This window comes from Berghia stephanieae, chromosome 4 (genome assembly GCF_034508935.2).
Source record: "Berghia stephanieae isolate SIO BIC M18660-M18661 chromosome 4, UCSD_Bste_1.3, whole genome shotgun sequence".
Classification (NCBI taxonomy): Eukaryota; Metazoa; Mollusca; class Gastropoda; order Nudibranchia; family Aeolidiidae; genus Berghia; species Berghia stephanieae.
The window spans coordinates 33,155,542-33,181,171 of NC_088363.1; the positions used below are offsets into that span (position 1 = coordinate 33,155,542).

General features: G+C 38.2%; 1 protein-coding gene across 12 annotated transcripts in view; it reads right to left on the reverse strand.

Annotated features, from left to right (window-relative positions):
- LOC144970444 (arf-GAP with Rho-GAP domain, ANK repeat and PH domain-containing protein 1-like) overlaps positions 1–25,630 on the reverse strand; it is a 152,015-nt gene that overhangs the window by 57,117 nt on the left and 69,268 nt on the right. The window contains exons 1-2 of one of the 12 annotated variants that reach the window (XM_078910100.1): positions 13,808–13,887; positions 3,609–4,085 (exon numbers count right to left, since the gene is read on the reverse strand). The exons of 10 other annotated variants lie outside the window; for them this stretch is intronic. In XM_078910100.1, the coding sequence (XP_078766226.1) occupies positions 3,609–3,725 (117 nt within the window). In that variant the 5' untranslated portion in view covers positions 3,726–4,085; positions 13,808–13,887. Of the gene's footprint in view, positions 1–3,608; positions 4,086–4,954; positions 5,068–13,807; positions 13,888–25,630 lie in introns of those variants that run through there. One more of the 12 variants, XM_078910101.1, reaches the window with a different exon arrangement.

Genomic DNA, 25,630 nt, shown 5'->3' on the forward strand with positions numbered 1-25,630 from the left:
ACAGTATGTCGAGAATAAAGCTCCTTGTGTAGCCTAAATAAACCTCGATTTTTTAAAACAATTTCGTCAACGATCAAGTCAACCTCTTATAAATAAATATTATAGACTAATTCGACCCTGATTCAACTAGAAACAAAAATTTCAGCAAATGTAATGGTCAGCAAAATCTGCTGTGTTTGTTGTACTGTTTGTGTAAAGTCATAATCGTCGTGTAAATGGCGGGCTTTGATATGACTCTAATATAACAGTTAGTAAGTAGTCCTTCAGAGCCTTTAGGCCCATAGAGCCGGAGTTTATCTCGGTTTCTATAGCGTGAAACGGACAATACCAATTGCTTGCTACCCTTTTGATAGGACGCTAGTCTATCGGGGGGGGGGGGGGGGGGGATCTCGACTGTATCCGGCATCGATCTCGGTCCCTTAGATTGTGAAGCGAGCGCTCTACCAACTGAGCTATCGGGACATCCCCCCACCCGCCCCCTAATATAACAGTGTAAAAAAAAAAAAGAAAGAAAGAAAATAAGAAAAAAGCAGTAATACCGATGTGATTCAAGATTCATTAAAAACGAAGTCGTATCGTTGTCTTCATTCAAAAGGGGAAACAAAAACAAAAATGTAAATAAAAAAAAAAGAGTTTTTATAGGGCAATAGCCACTAAACGTTCTAAAGCGCTATACAAGGGATCCAGGACCACAGCAAATCTTAACCGGGAAGGAGGGGGGGGGGGGCGGAATAGAGACAAAACTGCTACCGGTCAGGTACTCATTTTACACCTGAGTGCGGTGAACGAATATGTGAATAATGAATATTTTCCGGTCCGAAAGCGAGTGCCAAACCACAAACAACAAAGCCGCACAACGAGATAAGTAATGGGACAATTTATGATTGGCGGAGCAAAGAGGGGGGGGGGGGGGGGGGGGGAAGGTTGGGGGGTTATCGTCTAAAAAAATATTTATCCCCATGACTAGATACAATTATAATTAATGTTTTTATATTAATATGTTTCTAAAAATAAGCGTGAGTCATTTCAGCTGATCCTCTCATCAGAACGAACGCAGAGTAACGTTAGAACTAATGAAGAAAGAAAACAACAACGCCAAAACAATTCGTTCACAGGTAGGCAGAGTGGGGACTGTTATAAATAAATAGGTTATCATTACAATTAATCAAGCCATGTGTAATGTTGTTGATTACAACGATGAAAATGAAAACGATGAGTGTGGTTTCATAAAAATCAAAATAGTGCGGTTATGTGTTAATAGTGGTATGACACTCGCTTTCTGATCAGAAGGTCCTGGGTTCGAGCCTCGCTGTTGAGTCAATGATGGTCAATGATGGGGCATTTCAATCGGTCGATAATTGTAGGACGAATTTTTCTGAGTACGGCAACTACTATGGCCGGGTTTTGTAACCAAAGTAGCCAACAACAACAAAGAAAAACAAAATGCAACAACAACAACAACAACAACAACAAAACAAACATACAAACAAACAAACAAAAACATCCAAACTAACAAACCAACAAACACACAAAAAAACCCAACAATTAAGACAAAGAAAACAATTTATTGACAAATCCTACTATACGGCAACCATCAAGTGATTGGTATGTTTGGACTGAACAAAACTTCCTAATAATTTAGTGTAAATGTAATGATCATCAGATATGAAGGTAAAATCCTCGAAAAGAAAGAACAAAAGACCAAAACACGGAAAGTTTCGGACTCAAAACCCCTTCTTCAGCCAATAACAAAAACAATAAAAACAGTAATAAATCTCTTAAATTAATTGCTTTTTACAGTCCACAGTTTCTAACTACTTAGTATCACTTTGACTGGTGTAGTTTAATATATATATATATATCCTTGGCAGAATGCCAGAAATGACTATTTCCCAAAATCCTAAAAATTCTAAAACTAGCACCGCTCCTTCTTTCAAAATATCGATCAATTACTATTCATATAATAATATTACCAATTACTGTTTCCCTTAGTTGTCGAAAATTGACATTTTTGTTTTGTTATGAGCTGAAAATCTGGGGGGGGGGGGGGGGGGGGTGGAGGGAAGAGAGAGAGAGACAGAGAGAGAGAGAGAGAGAGAGAGAGAGAGAGACAGAGAGAGAGAGAGAGAGAGAGAGAGAGAGAGAGAGAAAGAGAGAGGAAATCAAAATCCGTTTTCTCAAAACATGAATTTTGGACGCATAGCAGTCATTTCTGGCACTCTGGTGACGATGTGATAACATCTTAGGTGCGTGGTGAATGATGGTACGGAGACTATCCACTACTCTGCCGTACCCTGTAGAAACCCATATTTAAAAATTTGGCCAGAAAACTCATCCTTCAAATTATCGATCGATTTAAATGACCCTCATCTGGGCAACAACTCTCAAACCTGGGACTTCGCGAAGTCCCAGGTTTGAGAGTTTTTGCCAAGATGGGGGTCATTTAAATCGATCGATATTTGAAGGACGAGTTTTCTGGCCAAATTTTCAAATATGGGTTTTTACAGAGTACGGCAGTACTAACCACAAAAATGAAGGGTCCGTCTCGCATAAATAATCATATATAATTTGTATCAATTTGACGGTCACTACCATTAATATCATTATAATAATTGGCATAATAAATCTCTCTCCCTCCACCCCACCCCCCTTTATCTGTCTCTCTCTGTGATTCCCCTCTTTCCCTCCCATTTTCCTCTTTTACCTCTCTCTCTCTTCTTTCTATTTTCCTCTTCCCTTGGTTAAAGTGTCCTTTTAGTGTTTTTTTTTTACAGTCTAAAGAAAATAAATAACCATTAAGAACAAGACTACATTTTATATATTAAAATGTTGATTATTACAAAGGTATTCCAAAGATAAAGTAGAAAAACAAATTAGGTATCGGATGATCTATGACATCGTCATCATCATCATCATCATCATCATCGTCGTCGTCGTCGTCGACATATCATTATCACCATAATAGTCAATTCAGCAATTCAACTTGATCCTAATAAATCAATTAACGAGAACGATAAGAACAATAAGGTATTGTTACCCTAGAGTGAATGAACGAGTACCTGGCTAGGACTTTATATACTATATAGATGTCACTGGTACCTGGCTATCAACGACGGTTATTATACGAGAACCAAAATGCACACTAGAGTGCCTAATGGGCGATCCGCAAATATGAATAGGAATTATCACTTGATTCCATAATGTAGCTTGCTGGAGAAATACATGACTCAATGTGTTTTACATTGACCACGTTTAACCCTCTACTTACCAACTATCGGAAAATCGTCACATTCATTACGATACAACCAATAATTTTATCTATCTGATTTATTTTGCATCTCACAAGATTTAAAGAAAATTTGTCGTTGCAGCTATAAAAACTTGACACTGTGTTGAACTGTTTTGCTGAACAATATTATGTATAGAATGAACTTGTTGCTTTTCTGTTTGAGCAAGAATAATCTATTTTTGTGTTGGGTGGATGCAACGATTCGGTGAAAATTCTGAAAATGACTGGGAAGGAGAGAATTAACCATAAAAATGAGCTATAAAAATGTGATAAAAAAAAAATCAAATTTATTCATTGATATATTATTACCCTTATTTACCTTGGCCAAGAAATGCTGCTGGGCGATGAGGGTGGGCCAAGATATGGCCAGACCTCCCAGCCTCTCCTTCCGCTCTTGCAGACGAGACAACAAGGCACTTCGTCTTCTCAAGGTCATGGTCACAGGATGACGTCACCACAACGGCGACGACGATGAGTTAATATTCATATAATAATCCCAGCATGCCGTAGTTAATTAAATCCAAAGAATCAACAACAAAGCACAATCAAACCTGCTAGCAACTCAATCCAAAGAATCGTGAATTAATTGTGCACCATCAAATCAACCAGCTATCAAGAGTAAGAACAAATTTTTGATAATCAATTGAAACTACCATCCACAGTTCTTATGAGTAATCCACAAGTCATAATGAACTTTTTAACCATAGTATTCCATCTCTTTCGTCAGTTTTGAATCAGTTTCAACAATGGCTCTTTCTTCATTTTAAAACCATCTGGCATGTGTTGTTTGATTGAGCTTTATCGTAAACACAAAGAAGGTTATAATATTATAATAGGAATAAATAATAGAAGCACTATACTATATCCCTTGACACGAGTTTGCTCAACACAAGTCTCCAGTCGCTTCATCAGTGGGGACTTTCCACTAGTCCCACATGTATCCGATGTGGGTTAGAACCCGAAACCGCAGAGCATATAGTTGAACGGTTTGCTGTGACGAAGCTTCCGGGCAGATTCGCGACGGTGCACGAATGTGGTCGGGACTTTGCTGATTGGGTCGATCGTCATAACATAATAGTGTGAGCACCATAAGAAGCTGCTGCTCCGTACTCTGGAATAAACCCCATATTTAAAAGTTTGGCCAGAAAACTCGTCCTTCAAATATCGATCGATTTAAATGACTCTCATCTAGGCAAAAACTCTCAAACCTGGGACTTCGGCCAAGTTTTTAAATATGGATTTTTTTTTTCAGAGTACGGCAGAAGTATGTCGAGTGTAAAAGTAACATTTCAGTAACCTTTATAATATCGTGTCTCCATCAGTAAGTGTGACGAAGGTCGTAAAATTAAGTGTGTTATTGATTTATATATTTCTTAAAACTTCTAGGTAATAGTAATTTTCTATTGACCCGTAACACACTAAAAAAAAATGGTAACCGGGTGTGACACAGACAAAGAAGTAAATAAATAAATAAATAAATAAATAAATAAATAAATAAATAAATACATAAATAAATAAATAAATGAATAAATAAATAAATAAATTTTAAACAATGAATAAATAAATAAATAAATAAATAGATAAATAAATAAATAAATAATAAGAGCATTCAGCACAAGAACTGACGAGCACGATGTATGGGTTAATAGAAAGTTATTACAATACCAATAAATGTATCCTCGTGACGTGACGTTGATCGGTACATTCCTAATTTGTGAATATTGAACACCAGCTCGTTGATATATCTGTCCTTTTTTATCCACACGAACATCAACTATAATATAATCACTTTGAAACAAACACACACACACACACACACACGCACACACACACACACACACACACAACAAAACAAATTCACGACTCATTAAGGTAAAACGCAATTTTCAGTCAGCAACACGACCTAGATAAATTATATAGATAGTTCGAAGATGACGTCACTCAGGCCTTTGTTATTGTTTTTGCCATCCGCGTTTGTGAGTTGTTCTCACTAAACTGTATTAACCAGACTATAAAAATTCATGGCTACACAGAGTTTGTGTGTTGGCCCGTTATACTTCCGGATGGCAATGTTGTGAACTCCTTGGCCAAGCGCATTCTATCTATACGATTTATTTAGGTAAATAAAATCGGTTATTTAATTAACAAAATAAACACTAAGAGTTTCTCCTTTGACTTTCTTATATCTCAAATAATTGGTAACGAAAGCAGTGTTGGTCTTGGTAATGAGACAAAAAGACTATCTTGCATTGGTAATCAAAGAGTTTGGTGGCGACCTCGCGCCATTAACATTTGTCGATGGCTTTAAGTGAAGAAAACCATTATAAAGACATCTCCGATGACTTATGTTTTATTTTAAAAAATAAGGCTTTTAATATATATTTACAATGAAACTTCCAATATAGAGCATAGAAATACATCGATTTCAAAGAATATGATTTTAATATAAATTTGCAATAAAACTCCCAAAATAGCGCATTAGAAATAAATCGCTTTCAACGATTGTGAAAAGCTGCGAGGACTGTATTTGACAAGAGACCTAGATGGCCAAAGAAAGTGGTGAATCTGGTATGGGTGACTAAACTCACCTCTAACGTATAAATATTTTTTTTTTCAAAGGACCACCTTTAGGTCCATAGCCTAATCACATGCCAAAGATAGCAGATAACAGATAACAAATTAATATACACCGTCATTGACCATCAACGTATGATCGCAAACGTAAAGACCATTTAAATCCAACGACACTTTTAACCCTCATCAATAACATCTGAATCATATCAATATCAATATCACGAGTATAGGAACCCCCTATGCAGGTCTTTGTAGCTTATCGTATAAATGATGAGTCAACATAGCTATGTAATGTGTCACATTGAATATTACATATATTTACCAAACACATGCACACACAAACACATACACACACAAACACACACACGCATGCAAGCTCACACTGTACACAAGTACAAAAGTACACATAATTACACATTTCAAAGGTCAAAATCTATAATTTTGAACGCCTGATCGAAGGCTGTTTTAAAAGTAAATAATGTTTGTCCGTAAAATCAGAAAGTCTGCAGTTCAAATCCCAGTTGAAGAAAGACAAATTATAGAGATGACTTTTTATTTCTATATTTCTTTAAGAGGGATGTGTTTGTCACTGATTGCATAATTAAATTGTATCCAATAAAGTGACCATTACAACGACGGCCACTCACACACAACAAAAACATGTTAAGGGGCTCAAGGATTTCTTCAACTGAACAAAAACCCATAATATTACACACGTCTCAGAAAACAAAATACATAATTTTGAGTCAATAATCCCACACTGACCAAGGGACTTAATATATCGAGAACCAAATGCATTGACTCAATATTTCTATCTATTTTATATAGCAACAGACGTACACACACAAACACACACAGACACACATACACACAGACACACTAACACATAGATAGAGATAGATAGAGAGAGAGGGGGAGAGAAAAAGAAAGAAGGAGGGAGGGAGAGAGAGAGAGAAAGAGAGAGAGAGAGAGATGAAGAGAGAGAGAAAGAGAGAGAGAGAGAGAGAGAGAGAAAGAGATAGATAGATAGATAGATAGATAGATAGATAGATAAAGAGAAAAAAATGAGAGAAAGAGAGAGAGAGAGAGAGAGAGAGAGAGAGAGAGAGAGAGAGAGAGAGAGAGAGAGAGAGAGTGACTAACTCAACGATTCATGGTTAGTAGATTGATTATAGAACAGGATCTGAATTGTATTTTTGGAACTTTAAGCTTTATCTCGTCACTTCACACTGCTGGGTACACACGATCATCTATGACTAATGACGATATTATCATTGCGATAAACTACTTTATTGAAAGAGATAAGTAAACGTATAGAGAGAGGTCATGAAGTAATAATAATAACAACAACAACAACAAGAACAAGAACAACAACAACAATAATTATAATAACAATAATAATAACAACAACAACAACAACAACAACAACAACAACAACAACAACAACAACAACAATAATAATAATAATAATAATAATAATAATAATAATAATAATAATAATAATAATAATGATAATAATAATAACAATAATAATATCATTAACACGAACAAGAGATGAAAAATCCCAATGACATCTGAGATATCAACAAAGTAACATGAATATGTAGACAGAAAACACCCTCCAGTTAAAGATTTAAAAAAATATATATTTGAACAATTTGAAGAACATCTCAATTGATCAATACTAAGTAAACTTTTTCTTCTCAAAATGGCAAAAGGAAACACACACGAAACATACATTCATACACTAAAATTTAAAAAAAAAAAAAGAAAAAAAAGCCATACGGTGTTAGCAACAATGTATTTAATTTTATTTTTTTTTACACCTTTGACAAAATAGAGCTTTTTCCCCCCAATGGACTCAGCTTTGCACCGCCGAGCGGAGCTCGAACCAATGACTTGCCGGTCCGAGGACGAGCGTTATACCACAGGACCACAAAGAGAAAAAAAGAAAAGAATAAAAGGTTTATTCGGTACACAGTTAGCTGTATCAAGAGCTATTCTTTATGGTAATGAGGGTAAACAAAAATAGAAACGAGCGCCTAGAGGTATACTAGAAGCAGATGACATATAGATGTATGTACTCTGTTGGAGGAGGATAAATGAATACCCGGTAGTTTGGGTCATGTCATCTCGGTATGAGACATTCTATCATAGAGCCTTTGAGCGCAATATCCACTAAACGTGATCAAAGCGCTTTACAAGGGGTTCCTGGCCAGCAGAAACACTTAACGTGTAGGACGTAACATGACGCCTGTTAGGCGATATTCCTTTTTTTTTTCGCACAGCGCTGTTAACGGTCTGGTACTCATTTTACATCCTGAGTACGGTGAGAGAATGTGAGTAAAGAGTCTTTTCCAAGAACTCGACTATGCGCCGAGCGAGGCTCGAACCCAGGACCTTCCGATCCGAAAGCGAGTGTCATACCACTAAACCACATAGCCGCACAAGAAAAAATAAAAAATAAAAATAGACAGAACCAAATGAATGGAACACAGCTGATTAAACTTTTTTCTTGACGTGACCGATGGCTTACAAAAACGCAATGCCCGTCTTAATCTATTTTGTTACAATCACAGAGTAAACAATTGGGAATTTCAGATAACTCAGTACCACCCTCACATGCAAAGGACAGGTATCGATCCTGTGTGCAGTTGATACTTTTTCTGACCCTTACCCCTCCCCTCATCATTTCCTCTATGTACAATCAGCAGTGACATAGTAACTAGGTCTGATAGATGAGGCAGAAAGTACATATTTTGAGATGGACAAGGGCCCTACCCAACGACTATCAAGCAAATTCTACTATCCGTTAAACGCTACAGATAGATAGATAGATAGATAGATAGATAGATAGATAGATAGATAGATAGATAAGATAGATATAAAGTGTGTGTGTGTGTGTGTGTGTGAGAGAGAGAGAGAGAGAGAGAGAGAGAGAGAGAGAGAGAGAGAGAGAGAGAGAGAGAGAGAGAGAGACTAGAAACATTTCACTATGCATATTACAATAAATCCTATATGAATTTACGAAGGGGGACAACTTGGGGGGAAACAAAGCCTGTTCTTTTTATCAGTCAACGATTTAATTTAGCATTGCTGACAGCATCATCTCCAATGGGCCGTATATAAATAGCAACTAAGAGAGAGAAAAAATTAACTAGTCACAACAACAAAAGATTATAATATAATATTATTCTTGCATACTAGGTCGAGGCCTTTTGTGGGGTGAAGATGATAATTTTAAACAACACAAAGCCTTTGATAGTTAGTGATAAAAGCGATGGTTATCTCGTGTGTTGTTAAAATGAACGACACGAAAACGCGACACAGACGTCCTAGCGTGTATTGCTTTTTACGTGTACGATAACCCGAATTGTTATGAGCTCATTGTTGTTACTGAAATAACTTTTTAACACCAACGCAAAATGGTGTCCATCACAACAATACTAAATCTAGCCCATAATCATTGCGTTCAGTTTTCGGAGTTGGGGGGGGGGGGGGGCGGACAAAAAGCAAATAAACAACAAAATCAGATCTTTTAAAACATAACAAAAAAACAAACAAACAAAAACAAACAAAATAATAAACAAAAAAAACAAAAAACAAAAAAACAACACAATAACAAAAACAAACAATTAATAATAATTTTTAAAAACATAACAAAAACGCCAAAAATCCAGGTATGTGAGCCCAGTGCCTTAGTAATTAATTGATCTAACAGTAATTTGAATCTGAAATTCATACAAAGAATGGTAGCCTTATATTTACTTAATCTGTCGAGATCTTTAACTTTATACAATCAAGTAATACGTCTAAAATCAAGCATGACCAATTACAGCTACACATTAGATATATACAATTTGATGTCCAATAATTCCGAGCACATGTGTATAATTACGCTGTTCACAACCACAACAACTATAATTAGAGAACAACACGATAAAAATAAATTATCCATAATTAAAGAAAAAAACTTAGAATATATATATATTTTTTAAAAAAGGTATGGCAATCATGTTGAGCCATTATGTCCGTACATCCGTCGGTACGGTGAATATAGTATTTATATCCTTATTAAAAGTGTTTTAACTCTCTGCTTATCAGCCATATATCGGGTTGTCCCCAAAACCTCACACTCAACATAGAAAGTATGCGCTTGGCTAAGAAGTGCATAACATTGCCATCCGGAAGTATAACAGACCAAAACACAAAACTGTGTGTATCCATGAACGTTTATAGTCGGGTTAAAACAGTTCAGTGAGCATTACTCATAAACGCGAATGGCAAAAAACAATAACAAAGACCTGATTGACGTCATCTTCGAACTATCTATACTAAAATAGATTTATTTCACTCAGACACAAAAAGCTGTTAGTTCTTCCTAAACATATTTTTTTTCTGATAAACGAGCTCTTCGTCACAGTGTTAATATACTTTAACTATAGCAAATATTTTTGTTAAATATTATGATGTACGAAAGAAATCAGAATGAGAAAATGGTTGGCTACATCGTAACGAATGTGATGATTTTCCTATAGGTGGTAAGGAGAGGTTTAAACGTATTAAATGTTTACCAAAATGCAATTTATACATATTATTGTATTCAGTGATAACAAGAACACGTTGTTGGAGTTTCTCAATATACTGAGTATGATTTTTGTAAAATGTTTACAAGGCCGTTGTCAAAATAAAATTAACAATAAATAAATAAATAAATAAGTAAATAAGTAAATATATAAATAAACAAATAAATAAATACATAAATAAGTAAATTAAAAAAAATAATTTAAAAAAAAATTTAAATAGTTGTATCGACCAGGAAAAAGCACTTACAAATTTAACCACTAATTAGTAGTCCCTATAGAGAGAATGTCGTGTGAATGAATTAACCACCTCTCTAGCTTACACAACACTCCACTAACACATTATAGAGTTTGGTTGGCTTTACGACCCACATCGGTCATCGATATGTCCTTTCACACAAGCTGTTGTCTCCATGTTCACATACATTCATTATTATTATGACATACTGCAATGTGACTCCTACTGTACTGTACGTAACCACCGTCCACCCATCCAACTCTATTGTTCAAACTACCACCAACATACCATCGTGCTCTGAAAAAACAAGTGATACTACTTTGGCCAGAAAATCGAGTATCAAACATCGATCGACTCAAGTGACCATCATCTTGACAACAATTCTCATACAAGTCTCAGGTTTCAGAGTTTTTGACAAGATGATAATCGATATTTAAAGGACGAATCCTATGGCCAAAATTTCAAATATGTTTTTTTTTTTTTTTTTTTTGGGGGGGGGGGGGGGGGTTGAGTTTTTAAAATATTTTTTTGTTTTTCAAATTACGGCAAAACAACTTGCATTGCTGGTAACTCCCACTACTACAAGACCTATCTTTCCCCCTATCCGCCTCACAAAATCCTCTTTGAACACTAACACTAACACTACCTACCCATATATCCAAAATAAAAGATAGTACTGTAGTTAAAGTATATTCCCCCCCCCCCCCCCCCCCCCCCCCCCCCCCCCCCCCGTTGACAAAATGTCACCCATAGTCACTAAACGGTATTATATCGGAATGAAGCTAAGATACTGAAAACTGACCTTCAGGGCCTAATTCGGGAAATTTTATTGTATTTTCTGTACAACACTGAGAACATTGAATATACTTTCTCAAACTACTAAAGCCTCAAATTTTGTAAACCCAACAGTTTTCACTCTAGGTGTAATTTTCGGGATTCTGTTAACCCCAACAGGAAGAAAATCGTTACTTTTGTTACGATACAATGAACATTTTTATTAATCAGAAAAGGTTTATACATCGCAGTATAATTTTTTGAAAAATCTTTGTTTTGTAAAGCTTGTTATGCTGCACAAAAATTAGGTATGAGTAGCTACTTGTGTCTGGTCAGTCTGAGTGTTTTAAAAAAATCCTGTTTTCCTGCATGAAAAGGGACAGTAAGGTCAGAAGAGAGTTAATCCCGACATAACACCGAAATGAGACGGTGTGCCACATATCATAAGAAGACAACTGTACTTCCGACGAGAACGTCTCTCCCCCCCCCCCCCCCCCCCCACCCAACGCCCCCTCCTGGAGCCCCATACCCACGCATGAGGGATCACGAGAATTGACCAGAAGTAGTCCAGTGTCCAGTCGTTAATGAAGCGTCACAAAAGGGCCGGGACACCGGGGCTAATTATTGGCCAGGGGTTTAGAGACTTAGTGAAGACATGGTCGGACAAGACACGGACCCGAAACAAAACAAGTCCACGGTACATTGTCTTATTGTCATGCGAGAATATCAACAAATAGGAAAATTAAATATGATCATACAACCTCCCTCCTCCCTTCCTCCCTCCCTCCAATAAAGAGAAAACACGTTAACTGCAATTGGATTCAATAGTCTGATATTACGTCCGCCCGGCAACGAGCAGCTTGGTTTTAAACAGAGAAAATCGGTACTATTTATTCTTCATGCTGGCCAGAACTTTTTCACATGTCATGTGATCAGAATGTATAAAAGTCAAAACATGATCAGATTTATAATGCTTTTCTCCTTTGGATGCACTTTTATGCTTGTCGGAGAAGCATTTCAAAGGGCGTCCGCCATTGTTCCGATATTTTAGAACCAGTTACTAAGTTACCATGCGTAATTACGAGGGAACTGACGTCACGAAGCCTATTGATAACAATATCATACCACTGCTGTTGTAACTGCCATTTTGCCAGCCAGATATCACCACATTCTGGTCATGGGTTTTTTTTTAAGACTTGGTGTAAAAACAGTCTGGCAATACACCGACCCAAACAAAAACAAGTCCATAGTAGATTGTTTGTTGTTCTAGAATATCAAGACAGAGCACCCCCCCCCCCCCCCCCCCCCCCCCCGCGCGCTTTCCCCAACCCCGGCAATAGTTAAAAGATTGATAGATAGATAGATAGATAGATAGATAGATAGATAGAGAGAGAGAGAGAGAGAGAGAGAGAGAGAGAGAGAGAGAGAGAGAGAGAGAGAGAGAGAGAGAGAGAGATTGACTACAACTTTTGGTGTTCTTGTTATATTATCGTTGTTTTGTCAGCCAGAGAGGAGAGAGCAATTCCTGTTACGTACGTATGTGTGTTTGGCTACAGTTGCCTTAATGTTTTGCCGACATAAATTGGACAATTTTTTTTTAAAAAATAGATAAGTAAATTCAAACGCCACGAGGATAAATTTGTAAATCGTATTTCCACGAATTTACGATGCTCAATACCATTCGTAATGCTTAATTTTCCTAAAACGTCATCTTATACAGTACAAATCGTCTGTAAGGCGTCCTATTCGTACTAGTAGTTTTGAGTTATCGTTTAATATACTAGCCAGAGCTGATGAGTATTTTAGTGAACAGCACAAAACTATCCAAAAACACAAACTAGATAAAGAAAGCCCACAATAGCAATAACTAAACAACCACAAAACAAAAACGAACAAAAGATTATCAAAACACACTAGAACTATTTTTTTTAAATCCGAACAATCTCGAATCACCAATCCATATTTAAAACGGGACTGAAAACAGAAGCCAATCACAAATCGAACGTTAAAGAAGAAAAAAAAATTTATTAAAACACAATTTTTATTTTTGCGTCCTGTTAAATTGTCAGTCTGAATAATTTCACAACTTAAAGACTTGCAAAGGTGTGTATCTATCTATGAATTAGCGCGAGACAAAGCAGAAAGAAAAATACAAGTAAAAAAAAATAATCCTAAAATAAATCAGTGAGCCTCGACTGAGGATCGAACCTCAGGCCTCCTGGTTACCGATCGACATTCTGATTTTTTTTTCTCTTGTATTTCTCTTTTTTGATTTGTCCGGCACTGGTTCATATAGCTACATCTTTTCAGGTTGTGTTTTTTTTTTTTTTTCTTCTTCTTCTACCATACCAGTGCATGTTCCCTAGTTTGTCACTGTGATAATTTCACGAATGAACTGTTTGAACCACAACTGTATGAATGAATGAATGAAAGGCAGCAACTCGGTATCGGTGTGAATGTAATCGGATGGTAGCCAGTAAACAAGTACACCCTACCATCAACACAATCCACAATACAGCCGTACTGCGTACTACGATAAAACACATGTTTTCCGTTTTGGTCAGAAAACACATTCACTCGATCAATTCTCATCTTTCGAAAAACCCAAAGCGAGGCAAACTTTAAACTGTCAGAGAAGTCTCAGGTTTGAACGTTTTTAACGAGTTGAAAGTTGTTTTAATCGATTGGTATTATAGATAGAACGAAATTGACGTCACTCAGCTCTTTCTTATTGTTTTTGGACAGACATTTTCATGATTTGTTCTCACTAAATTCTACCAATCAGAAAATGTTTAAGACTATAAAAAGTTTATGTGTTGGTACTTTTATCCGGCTGGCTAATATGGAATGCGTAATTTACCTTAACGCATGGCATCAAAATGAAGTAAAAGATTTCTAGCCAAAATGGTAAGAAAATGTTTTGTCAAGAGTGTAAGGCCACGAGGAATGTGTGCAGGGAGGGTGGGGGTGGGGGAGGGAACGATGGAGGCGTTCTGAATACATTACATATCAAAACAAACCCACACACAAAAGCCACACTTGGGGGAAAATCCGACGAACCACCACCAACTAAAAACGTTTGCCATTTTTACAACTTATTGTATTAAAAAAAAAAAACCCTGAAAGAGAAACCCCCTCGAGTGACCTTACACTTACAATAATCTATCTATGACGGTACAAGACAAGCAGTGGTAGCTAGTGGATAATAATTTAAACTATCATCGAGTTAGTAGATTGGATTAAATTATAATATGGGGAAGCTGTGGTGTCATTGGATTGGTGTCGGTCGGTTGGATATCAGGAGGTGAGTGGGTGACAACGACAACAACAATAACAGCAGTAGTAGCAGCAACACCTATACCAACATTAACACCAACGGTAAATAGATTTAAGCATTAATAACAACGGAAGTGGGAACAATAACCGGCTAATATAAAATTAAAAAAAGAACAAGAACAAGAATTTAAAAAACAAAACAAAAACAAACATAAACAACACAGACACACACAAAAAAGCAAAACAAAAACCACCATCAATAACGACAAGAACAGCAGAAACGATACAAAACACCACCGCCATCGACAAACAACAACAGCAACAAACATGATAATAGAATAACAATGTAGAGATTTCTTAAATAAACAAGTACAAGAATGAATATAATATAGAAGAGTGGGACACCCTCAATTTAGTTTACTGAGAGATAATACGACTATTTTTGGTCTTGCGGTATGACACTTCGGACACGAAGGTCCAATGTTCGAGCCCCGGTCTGAACGGCGCAAAGTTGTGTGCTTGGAAAAAGGCTCTTAACTCACATTCTCTCACCGTACTCGATTGTAAAATGAGTACCTGACCGTTAGCAGCGTTGACTCTGTCGGGAAAAAAAGTAGCAATATCATCTAAAAAGCGTCATGTCTTATCCTCGTACATGTTAATTGTTGCTGTTGGCTAGGGACCCATTGTAAAGCGTTTTGAGCACGTTAAGTGAATATTGCGCTATGTAAATGCTTAAGTTTGTTGGGCTGTTTTTCTTCTAACCATTTAACTGCCTACTCTTGAAAGGCACGCGTGAAAAATATTTTGGCCAGAAAACTCATCCTCAAACAGCAATCAATTTAATGACCCTCAAAAACTCTTCCCCAAATTCCTACCTAAGCTTGAGACTTTTTGCTCATTTAAATCGGTCGATATTTGAAGGACGAGTTTTCTGGCCACATTTTAAAATAAGAGTTGTTTTTTTTTCCAGAGTACGTAAATTAACTGGTTGAATCTCGAAAAGTAACAAAAATGTTAATTAATTCAGGGGAAGACGGCTAACATAATTCAACATAATGATTACCACGACAGAATTTTGTTGTGAATAACAAAGACACGTGATGATGGAATTCGTCAGAGGAAATAATGAAAATTAAAAATTATTCATCATAACGGATGCTAATTGGAACGCTCCCTCATCAGCATCCTCCTTTTCTTCTCCATCTTCTTCCTCCTGTTTTTTGTTTTTTTAACAACACCTCATTCTCTTCATTCTCCTCGTCTATCAGCTCCCCCTGGCGTCCCGATAGCTCAGTTGGTAGAGCCTTCGTTTCACACGCAAAGGGACCGAGATCGATCCCGGGTGCAGTCGAGATGTTTTTTTTCTTCTGATCCCTCTGTCCACCCAGCAGTGATTGGGTAGCTGGGTCTGTTAAATCTGGCGGAAAGTTCTTTGCGATAGACTAGCGTCCTAACCAAGGGGTAGCAAGCAATTGCTATTGTCCGTTTCACGCTATAGAAGCCGGGATAAACTCCGGCTCCATGGGCCGAACGACTCTGAAGGACTACTATCACTACTACTCCAACTCCTACTACTACTACTACTACTACTACTACTACTACTACTACTACTACTACTACTACTACTACTACTACTACCACCACACCACCACCACTTGATCCTCCTCCCCCCCCCCCCTCCTTATCCTTCACTTACTACTATACTACTAATCCTCCTCCTCCTCCTTCACTTACAACTAACCTCTTCCTCGGCTCCTCCTCCTCCTTCTCTTCCTCCTCCTCGTTCTCCCTCCCTGACTGAAGAAACGGAACCAGGATGTTCTTATCTCATCCCTTCCTGTTTACCTTCCTTCTACCGTGTCACAATGACATCCTTTTCATTCCCAGGTTTTTTTGCTTCATTATCTTGGTATTGTCAGCAAACAGTCTGAACTGCCGCCCTTGCTTACTGTTTGCTTCCCGAAATCTCTTTTATGGCTCGTTAAAAAAAAAAATTCTAACGTCTTAGAGATAGAGATGCGGAAAATCGCAGGTGATATGAGTTAAAGTGACACTACATAAGCTGCTGGAAGCTGTTGACTGTAAAATGTAATAAACAAAAATGAATACAACAGCTTCCCAAAAAAAAAAAAAAAAAAAAGAAAAAGAAAATAAGTTCAAAATACCAAACATGGAACGTTTCGGGCTTAAAACCCTTCTTCAGCCAATTACAAATAAAACAAACAAAAACAAGACAATAACAACATAAATACATTACTTAAAGGAGAGAGAAAGGAAAGAGAGAAGTGAGAAAGGGAAATAGAGAGGGGGAGACAAATCCACTCTCTCTGTCTCTCTCTCTCTCTCTCTCACACACACACACACACACACAAATACAGACAAGGAGAGATAGAAAGCGAGACACACACACACACACAGAGGAGGGAGAAAACAGAGAGAGACAGAGAGAGAGAGAGAGAGAGAGAGAGAGAGAGAGAGAGAGAGAGAGGGAGGGGGGGGGGGTTGGGGGAGGGGAGTAAAGACATGGTTGTAGGTAGATTCCAATCTAACGGACCATAATGTATCCTTTGTAGTTCCCATAACATAATATGGTATATTATATGATCAATCACTTCATACAAATCCCTAACCATCATGATACACGGAGAAAGCTAGGTAGGAGACACACACACACACACACACACACACACACACACAGAGAGAGAGAGAGAGAGAGAGAGAGAGAGAGAGAGAGAGAGAGAGAGAGAGAGAGAGCGAGAGAAGAGAGGAGAGAGAGAGGAGAGAGAGAGAGAGAGAGAGAGAGAGAGAGAGAGAGGGGAATACAAAGAGAGAGAGAAAGAGAGATAGAGGAAGGGAAAGAAAGAAAGAAGGAAATAAAGATTGAGAATCAAGAGCCGTGGCTTAGGCGTGGGTGTAGTTAGATTCCAATCTATCGGGTCACGTCCCCTTGACACTACATTTTCCCATAAATTAATATAGATTATAACAATACCTATGGCAAAAATGACCACTCACACACCCTATTCAAGCCACCAACCACCATGCCACATAACAATCAATCCCACAACAGAACAGTTATCATTACTATAATAATATAATAATAGAATATATCATTCTAACCTATTTATATCCTGTCCACTCATCCTGACAGTCACACAGGATTTGTCAAATTGAAAAGGTCAGTGGTGACTCATTATAACATTATGCACACCGTCGGACAAAATGAAGCACGATTTGAGGCTATGTGGTCTAGTGGTATGACACTCGCTTTCGGATCGGAAAGTCCTGGGTTCGAGCCTCTCTCGGCGCATAGTTGAGTCAGTCCTGGAAAAGACTCTTTACTCACTTTCTCTCACCGTAATCAGGTGTAAAACGAGTACCTGGCCGTTAACAGCGTTGTCTCTGTCCGAAAAATTTGTTAATATTATCGCCTAACGTAGATGTTGCTGCTCGAAGCTCGAAGAAATAAATAACAATGTGAAATTGAATGTAAGCTTCAATTTAATCAACGAAAACAGACAATGTGGACGTTTCGGGTATCCCCTTTATCAACAAAACAGGATGAATGAAACACTGCAGACGAATGATATAATCTTTTTTTTTGTTGTTGTTGTTTTTTTTAAAGTACCAATTCACTTATATTTTCTTTTTAAGTAAAAAATAATTGGCCGAAACGAAAGAAGCATTTTGTCAGAGTGCGGAGGGTAACGGAGAGACAGAGAGGATGCACCACTTGACCCTTCATATTCAGGCCATCTTCGTACAAGCTGTCAAAGGTTTTCATAAAATCAAAAGGTTTCCTTCCGGAGATGAGAAAGTATTCGTGAAAGTAAAAAAATAAAAAACAAAAAAAATATGCTAGGAAAAAAAAAAACGGTACAGTTGTTAAAGGAAAACTAGAAGATAGAACTAATCGCTGGCATTGCTCCTACTTTTTTTCTTTGTTTTTTTTTTTTTTTTTTGTTTTTTTAAAGCACACCGCTTACATTACGTTAGGAGTCCCGTGATCATCCCGGGTGAAGTCGAGATTATTGTTTTCCACCCCCCCCCCCCCCCCCCCCCCCCCCTGTCCACCCAGCAGTGATTGGGTGCTTGATAGACTAGCGTCCTACCCAAAGGGTAGCACGCGAATACACCCTCAAGTCAAATCTCTCTCTCTCTCTCTCTCTCTCTCTCTCTCTCTCTCTCTCTCTCTCTCTCTCTCTCTCTCCTTCGATCCGCTCGGAAATTATAATGAATAGGTGGTTCACAGGGGAGCATCAAGCAATAATTATTTGTTACTCCTCTTTCACGCTACAGAGACAGGAATACACTATGGTGTTTACTATTAATTTACAATCCAGTTGTTCCTTGAAGGCTTCTTTAATATCAGTGTGTGATTTATAGACGATTTCAAAGGCCGTGGAGAGAGAAGAAAAAAAACCCCAAACAAACGGGGATGGGGGATCTGATGCAGTAAGTGATGGGTTGGGGGGACACGAGGAATGGTAAGATTGTAAAAAAATCACTGAAACAACAAATCGTGGAATAGCAGCTAAACCTTTGGTCATGTCACGGACACTCTAGCCAAGAACGCTATCCACTCAACTGTCCACCAACCCCACAGTTAGTAAAGCCAATGTCCACCCCCATAGAATATACGAAAACACCGACACCATTGACACGTCCACGCCATTGATGACTTCAGTAAATGCCTGTTACTCGAATGCTGGGTAAAGCAGTAAGTGTGTGGGATGGGTTGGGAGACAGGAGGAATGGTAAGTTTGTAAGTAAATCACTGAAACAACAAATTATAGTGGGATGGCCCTTTAGTCATGTCACTGACACTCTAGCCAAGAACGCTATCCACCCAAATGTCCACCAACCCCACAGTTAGTAAAGCCAATGTCCACCCCCTATAAATTGAGCTTTTATATAGCGCAATATCCACTAAACGTGCTCAAAGCGCTTTACAAGGGGTCCCTGACCAATAACAACACGTAACATGTAGAACGAGACATGACGCCTGTTAAAGGCTCCATACACGCCCGGATATGATCCTGGTCCAGACCCCGATCAGGCAAACCGGGGTGAAAACGCAATGTGTGTGGCCAAATACCTGGCCGATAAACCTAGGCACGGTCCATCGCTCGCAAAGCCCGCTTTGCTTAATATTTTTCGAGGCGATCGGCGATCGGGGGCGTGGCAGTATAAAAAATTGGACAATTTTTTTCGGATTTTCGTTGTTTTGACGTCAGATTCGTGATCAGCGTCGAATTTACAATAGGTTTGATACCAAGAACTATGTTTTTACTCCAAAAATTGATGAAATTAGAAATAAAATTTAATTAATATTAAGGTTATGTGGCCGACAGAACAGTGCTCCTCCCTGTTTTGTGGTATGACTCTCGCTTCCAGATCGGAAGGTTCAGGTTTCGAGACCCGCTCTGCGTTGCGCAGAGTTGAGTCCTTGGAAAATGCTCTTTACTCACATTTTCTCACCGTACTCAGGTGTAAAATGAGTACATGGCCGTTCGTTGAATTTGTTAGGAAAAAATGTCACATCGCCTGACAGGCGTCATGTCTCGTCTTTCAAGTTTAATATTGCTGTTGCCTTGGGACCCCTTGTAAAGCGCTTTGAGCACGTGGATATTGCGCCAAATAAATGCTGTGTTATTATTTTTTTTAAATATTTTTATAAATGTTGCGCCAGGAAGAGGTAGATGGCAAAAGTTTCGTTCTTGATCATCGTAAAATTTATAAAGGATTTCATACAAAATAAAAAATAGTTTTCATAATTTTCAATGTAATGATATAATAATATGCCAGTTCTTTTTTTTTTTTTCCTCCTCACCCGTTGACGCGACATGACGGTCGACCTTGACACAGACATTTGGGATTGGCAGATGCCAAAAAGCCTCGACTACGTGATGACAGGGGTGGGCATTGTAACCCTGAATTATACTCTACAAACAACGCCCCACCCCCCCAAAAAAAAAAAAGAGCTGTGGCGTGTGTGTGGTGGCGGTGGTGGTTGGGGGGGGGGGGGGGGTGCGAATGCGAGTAGTCCCGAGGAGTACCCGTTTCACCTGCCACGGGAACACTGTCGATTTGTTTTATAAAAATAATAATAATATAATAATAATAATAATAATAATAATAATAATAAAATAATAATAATAATAATAATAATAATAATAATAATAATAAAAATAATAATAATAATAATAATAATAATAATAATATAATAATAATAATAATAATAATAATAATAATAATAATAATAATAATATAAAAAATGACGATAAATAACAAATCTTTATTGTCCACAAAATTGAAAAATTTCCGTGGTCTACGTTGCTTTTAAACTCAAATCGGATTGCAAATGTATGGATGTTATGCGTATTGGAAAAATACTCACGACATCTCCATCGGGGTATAACATATTAACACACAAAACTGCAAACGCGAACGTTCATTGTCTGATTGATATAACTTAGTTTTTTTTTTTTTTTTTTTTTTTGTTTGTTGCTTTAGGTCTCTTCCAACACAATTGAGGTTATATGAGAGACCGCTGAAACAAAAAACAAGCAATCTAACAAAAATAGTACAAATGTCAATCAAAAGCATAACCTAAAGATATCATAAGCTAAATTATAAATAACCAAGAACAAACAGGCAGAGGATTTACAGGAAAAAAAATATCCCCTGTCAAAAATACAATCACAAACCAAAGAAGCAGGATAGGCTAGTAAAGAGAAGAAGAAACGACATCACTATCGGATCGTACACCCATGCGAACATCATAGGTATATGATTCAAGGGTGATGCTCCCATCCAACCACCCGCGATATAACTTAGTGATAAGTTAATTATAAAATGCTGTCTAAAAGCAATAACAACGGGTTGCCTAACGTCCAATTCATTCCTTCTATTGATGCTCTGTGTTAAATTAAAATACTCACAAAGTCCGCCAGCCAGAAATATCACTCCAGCCCAAAGATCTACATGGAATCTTGAACGTTATAGTCTGATATATTTTAATGAGAACTAATCATAAAAATGGGTGTCTAAAAACAATAACAATGAGATGAGTGACGTCAATTTGGTTCCTTCTATAAATATCCAAGAACTTTACTCGCTCCATCCGCTCTCTCCTCCTTCAATACATATGAATCTATTCTCTCATCACTTTTTTGTGCGGCTATGCATGTGATCTTGTGAAATGACACTCGCCTTTGGATCGGACGGTACTGGATTCGAGTCCCGCTCTGAGTGGCGCATAATTGAGTCCTTGGAAAAGGCTCTTTACTCGCATTCTCTCACCTTGTTCACTGTTAAAATGAGTACCTCGCTGTTTACAGCGTCGTCTCTGTCGGGAAACAATTGCAATATCGCTTAACAGTCATGTCTCGTCTAACATGTTTTTATGTTGGCCAAAGACCCTTATAAAGTAGTGCGGGGCGGTCCTTGGCAAGCTTAAGGACCACGGTCCTACGGTCCTTGGGAAATGAAGACCGCAAGGACCGGTCCTAGGACCGGTCCTTTTCGACATTGAACATTCCTGAGAGACTGTTGGAAATTCGAACCGGTTTGACCTTTGAGACCATGGGATCGTTCATTCTTGAACCGTTAAAGACCGCTACACGATGAAAACCGTGGTCTACAGGAGTAAAACACACGGAGTAGTCACACTCATTTCAAATTGTAACCTAATTAGAGAAGAGGGTGATGCCTTCTTTATTTGCTCACCGTACTTCATTGTTACTTCGATAATTTAATAAAATTTGAAATTTATCCCCATTAACGGAGATAATGGCATCGCCCAAGGCGTTGATCGAGTTGTTCGTGGCGTTGATAGACACACGCAACTCCTACCCCCCCCCCCCCCCCCACACACACACACACATTAGAGGGCAGCGAGCATTGAAGAGTAAGAGAGAGACGTGAAGTTATAATAAGAGGGGGTGGATGAGGTAATAAGAGGGGTCGATGGTGACTTTTCGCCAGATCTAACAAACTCAGCTACCCATTCATTGCTGAGTAGACAGGGATTCAGAAAAAAATCGACTGCACCCGGGATCGATCTCTGGCCCTTTGCGTATAAAGAGAGTGCTCTATCAACTGAGCTATCGGGGTCCCCAAATATTCTATTGGACTTTTTTAAAATTCAGACGTTATAACTGGGTTTTTTGGAAGGAAGAAACTAATGAAACTCATATTATTTGATTAGTAAAAACACCAACAAAATTTTAATATTATTGTATTATTTTAAATGACAACACTGCGATAGAAAGGACTGGTGACAAGAGATGGACAAAAGAAAACAAAAAATCGGATTTGCTACTTGCTAGGTTCGACACACACACACACACACACACACAACACACACACACACAAACACACACATCTTTAGTAGTCACATACATTTCAAACAATAACCCATTAGAGAAGAGGGGTCATGCCTTCACCATAGATCATTGTCATAGATCATAATGGAATCGTCCAAAGCGTGCGCCTCCTGTTCCCCCCATCTCACACACGAAAGGGCGGTTTGCGGAGTGGAGGTTGGTGGTCGTCTGCCTGTATGGTCGTCTGTGTCGTTTAGTGTATGGCAAAGGGGGGTGGGTGCGATTAATTAAGTGGGATGGGTGGTGATTGGTGGAAGATAGGCAACCGAAGCAACGAATCGCTGGGGCAGGGTTGCCAGTTTGGCATTTTAAATGCCAGATTCCAAAAATCTGGCATTTTTGAAAACCGTTTGGCATTAGAAAAATCATTTGGCATTTGGCATTTTCATTTGGCATTTTCTTTTCTTGTATATTATACTTCAAATGACACCTTTTCTTAATTATTTCTAAACGCGTAAAAACAAACATCTTCACATTTCTTTTTCATTCTTAAAATCCAACCGTGGTGTAGTGGTTTAGCACTCCACTTAGTAGTCAGTAGGTAAATAATTACCCCAACAGGAAATTTAGTATAATTCAAAAAAAAAAAAAATAAAATAAAAAAAAAATATAAAAGAAAAAGAAAAGAAAACACGCAAGCCACCAGGATATGATAGTAAATTGTCTATCAAAAGTGAGTAGTTTTCTTAGTGGGGGTGGGAGTCAACAGACTTTGGCATCTTTTTGAGTGTTTTGGCATTTTTTGAGTCTTCCCCTGGCATTTTGTTGAAAAATAATCTGGCAACCTGCGCTGGGAAGTAGTAGGCTATGGCGCGAGACCGTAGGACCGTGGTCCTTGCAAGGACCGCCCCGCACTAGTTGAAAGGTGATAAGAAGTGAGGACCGCCGCCGATCTTCCCCTATGGGACCGGTCTTCGGTTCACAGCTAAAAGACCGTCGGACCGCGGTCTAGACCGGTCATCAGCGCGGCACTATTATAAAGTGATTTGAGCACCTTTATTGAATATAGCGGTATATATAGCGCAAGTAAATTTTTCTCTCTTTCTCTTCTCTCTCTCTCTCTCTCTTATAGCTATTGCTACATATGATGGGAATATCTTGGACGGTTATTGATGCTATGAGTTTAGGTAAAATGCTCACAACAGCCACCAGTCGGAAATAACGTACCGTCACACAAAACTACAAGTAACCTTGAACGTTAAAAGTCTGATTGATATAATTTAGTGAGAACTAATTACCAAAATGACGGCCTTAATACAATAACAAAGAGTGGAATGATGTCAATTTCGTTCCTTCAACAGTCTAATTGATATAATTTAGTGAGAAGTAATCACTATTGTGCGCAAGACGAAAGATAGAATAACAGACAGTAACTGGGATCGTAGCCTCACTATTAATTAAAATTTTTCTAATTTCACCAATTTTTGGAGTAAACACACAGTTCTTAGTATCAAACCTATTGTAAATTTGACGCTGATCACGAATCCGACGTGAAAACAGCAAAAATCCGAAAAAAATTGTCCACTTTTTTATACTGCCACGCCCCCGATCGCCGATCGCCTAAAAAAATATCTCCCCGAATGTGGGCAAAAATCATCTGCGATAAACGCAGGGATCGGGTCACAGCGATAGGTCATCCGTCCCGCTACCAGCGGATGTCGGCGTCTATGGGGGGCTTTAGGCAATTTTGCAATTTTTCCGACAGAGACAACGCTGTTCACGGCAAGGTACTCATTTTACACCTGAGTACGGTGAGAGAATGTGAGTAAAGAGCCTTTTCCAAGGACTGAACTATGCGCCGAGCGAGGCTCGAACCCAGGATCTTCCGATCCCGAAAGCGAGTGTCATACCACTAGACCACCTAGCCGCATATACGAAAACACTGACACCATTGACACGCCCAGCCCATAGCCGATGACTTCAGTAAATGCCTGTTACTCGAAAGCGGGTAAAGCAGTAAGTGTGTGGGATGGGTTTGGGAACAGGAGGAATGGTAAGTTTGTAAATAAATCACTGAAACAACAAATCGTGGAATGACAGCCAAACCTTTAGTCATGTCACTGACACTCTACCCAACTGAACACCAACCCACAGTTAGTAAAGCCAATGTCCACCCCCATAGGAAGGTGACACCATTGACACGTCCACCCCATAGCTGATGACTTCAGTAAATGCCAGTTACTCGAAACAACAAACCGGCTTTTGGCATGTTCTAAAGGCGGTCCGTCCACCCCCATCTATCTCCTCTCCTAACTGACGATCCATACACGTGATCAAAGTTGACAGGTAAGAATGATGGGAAAACATGAAAGGAAAAAGAAAAGCATTATTAACACTTGTTGGGCCTATATTTCCCTTCATAGCGTTAATTAATTCCTTCTATTTTTACTTAGTGGAAAAAATATGAAAATAAATGAATTAATTAATATTAAATAAATGGATTAAATAATAGGAAATCAACCCAAAAACAAGAATTGTGTTCTCCACTGAATAAGGGGTTTGA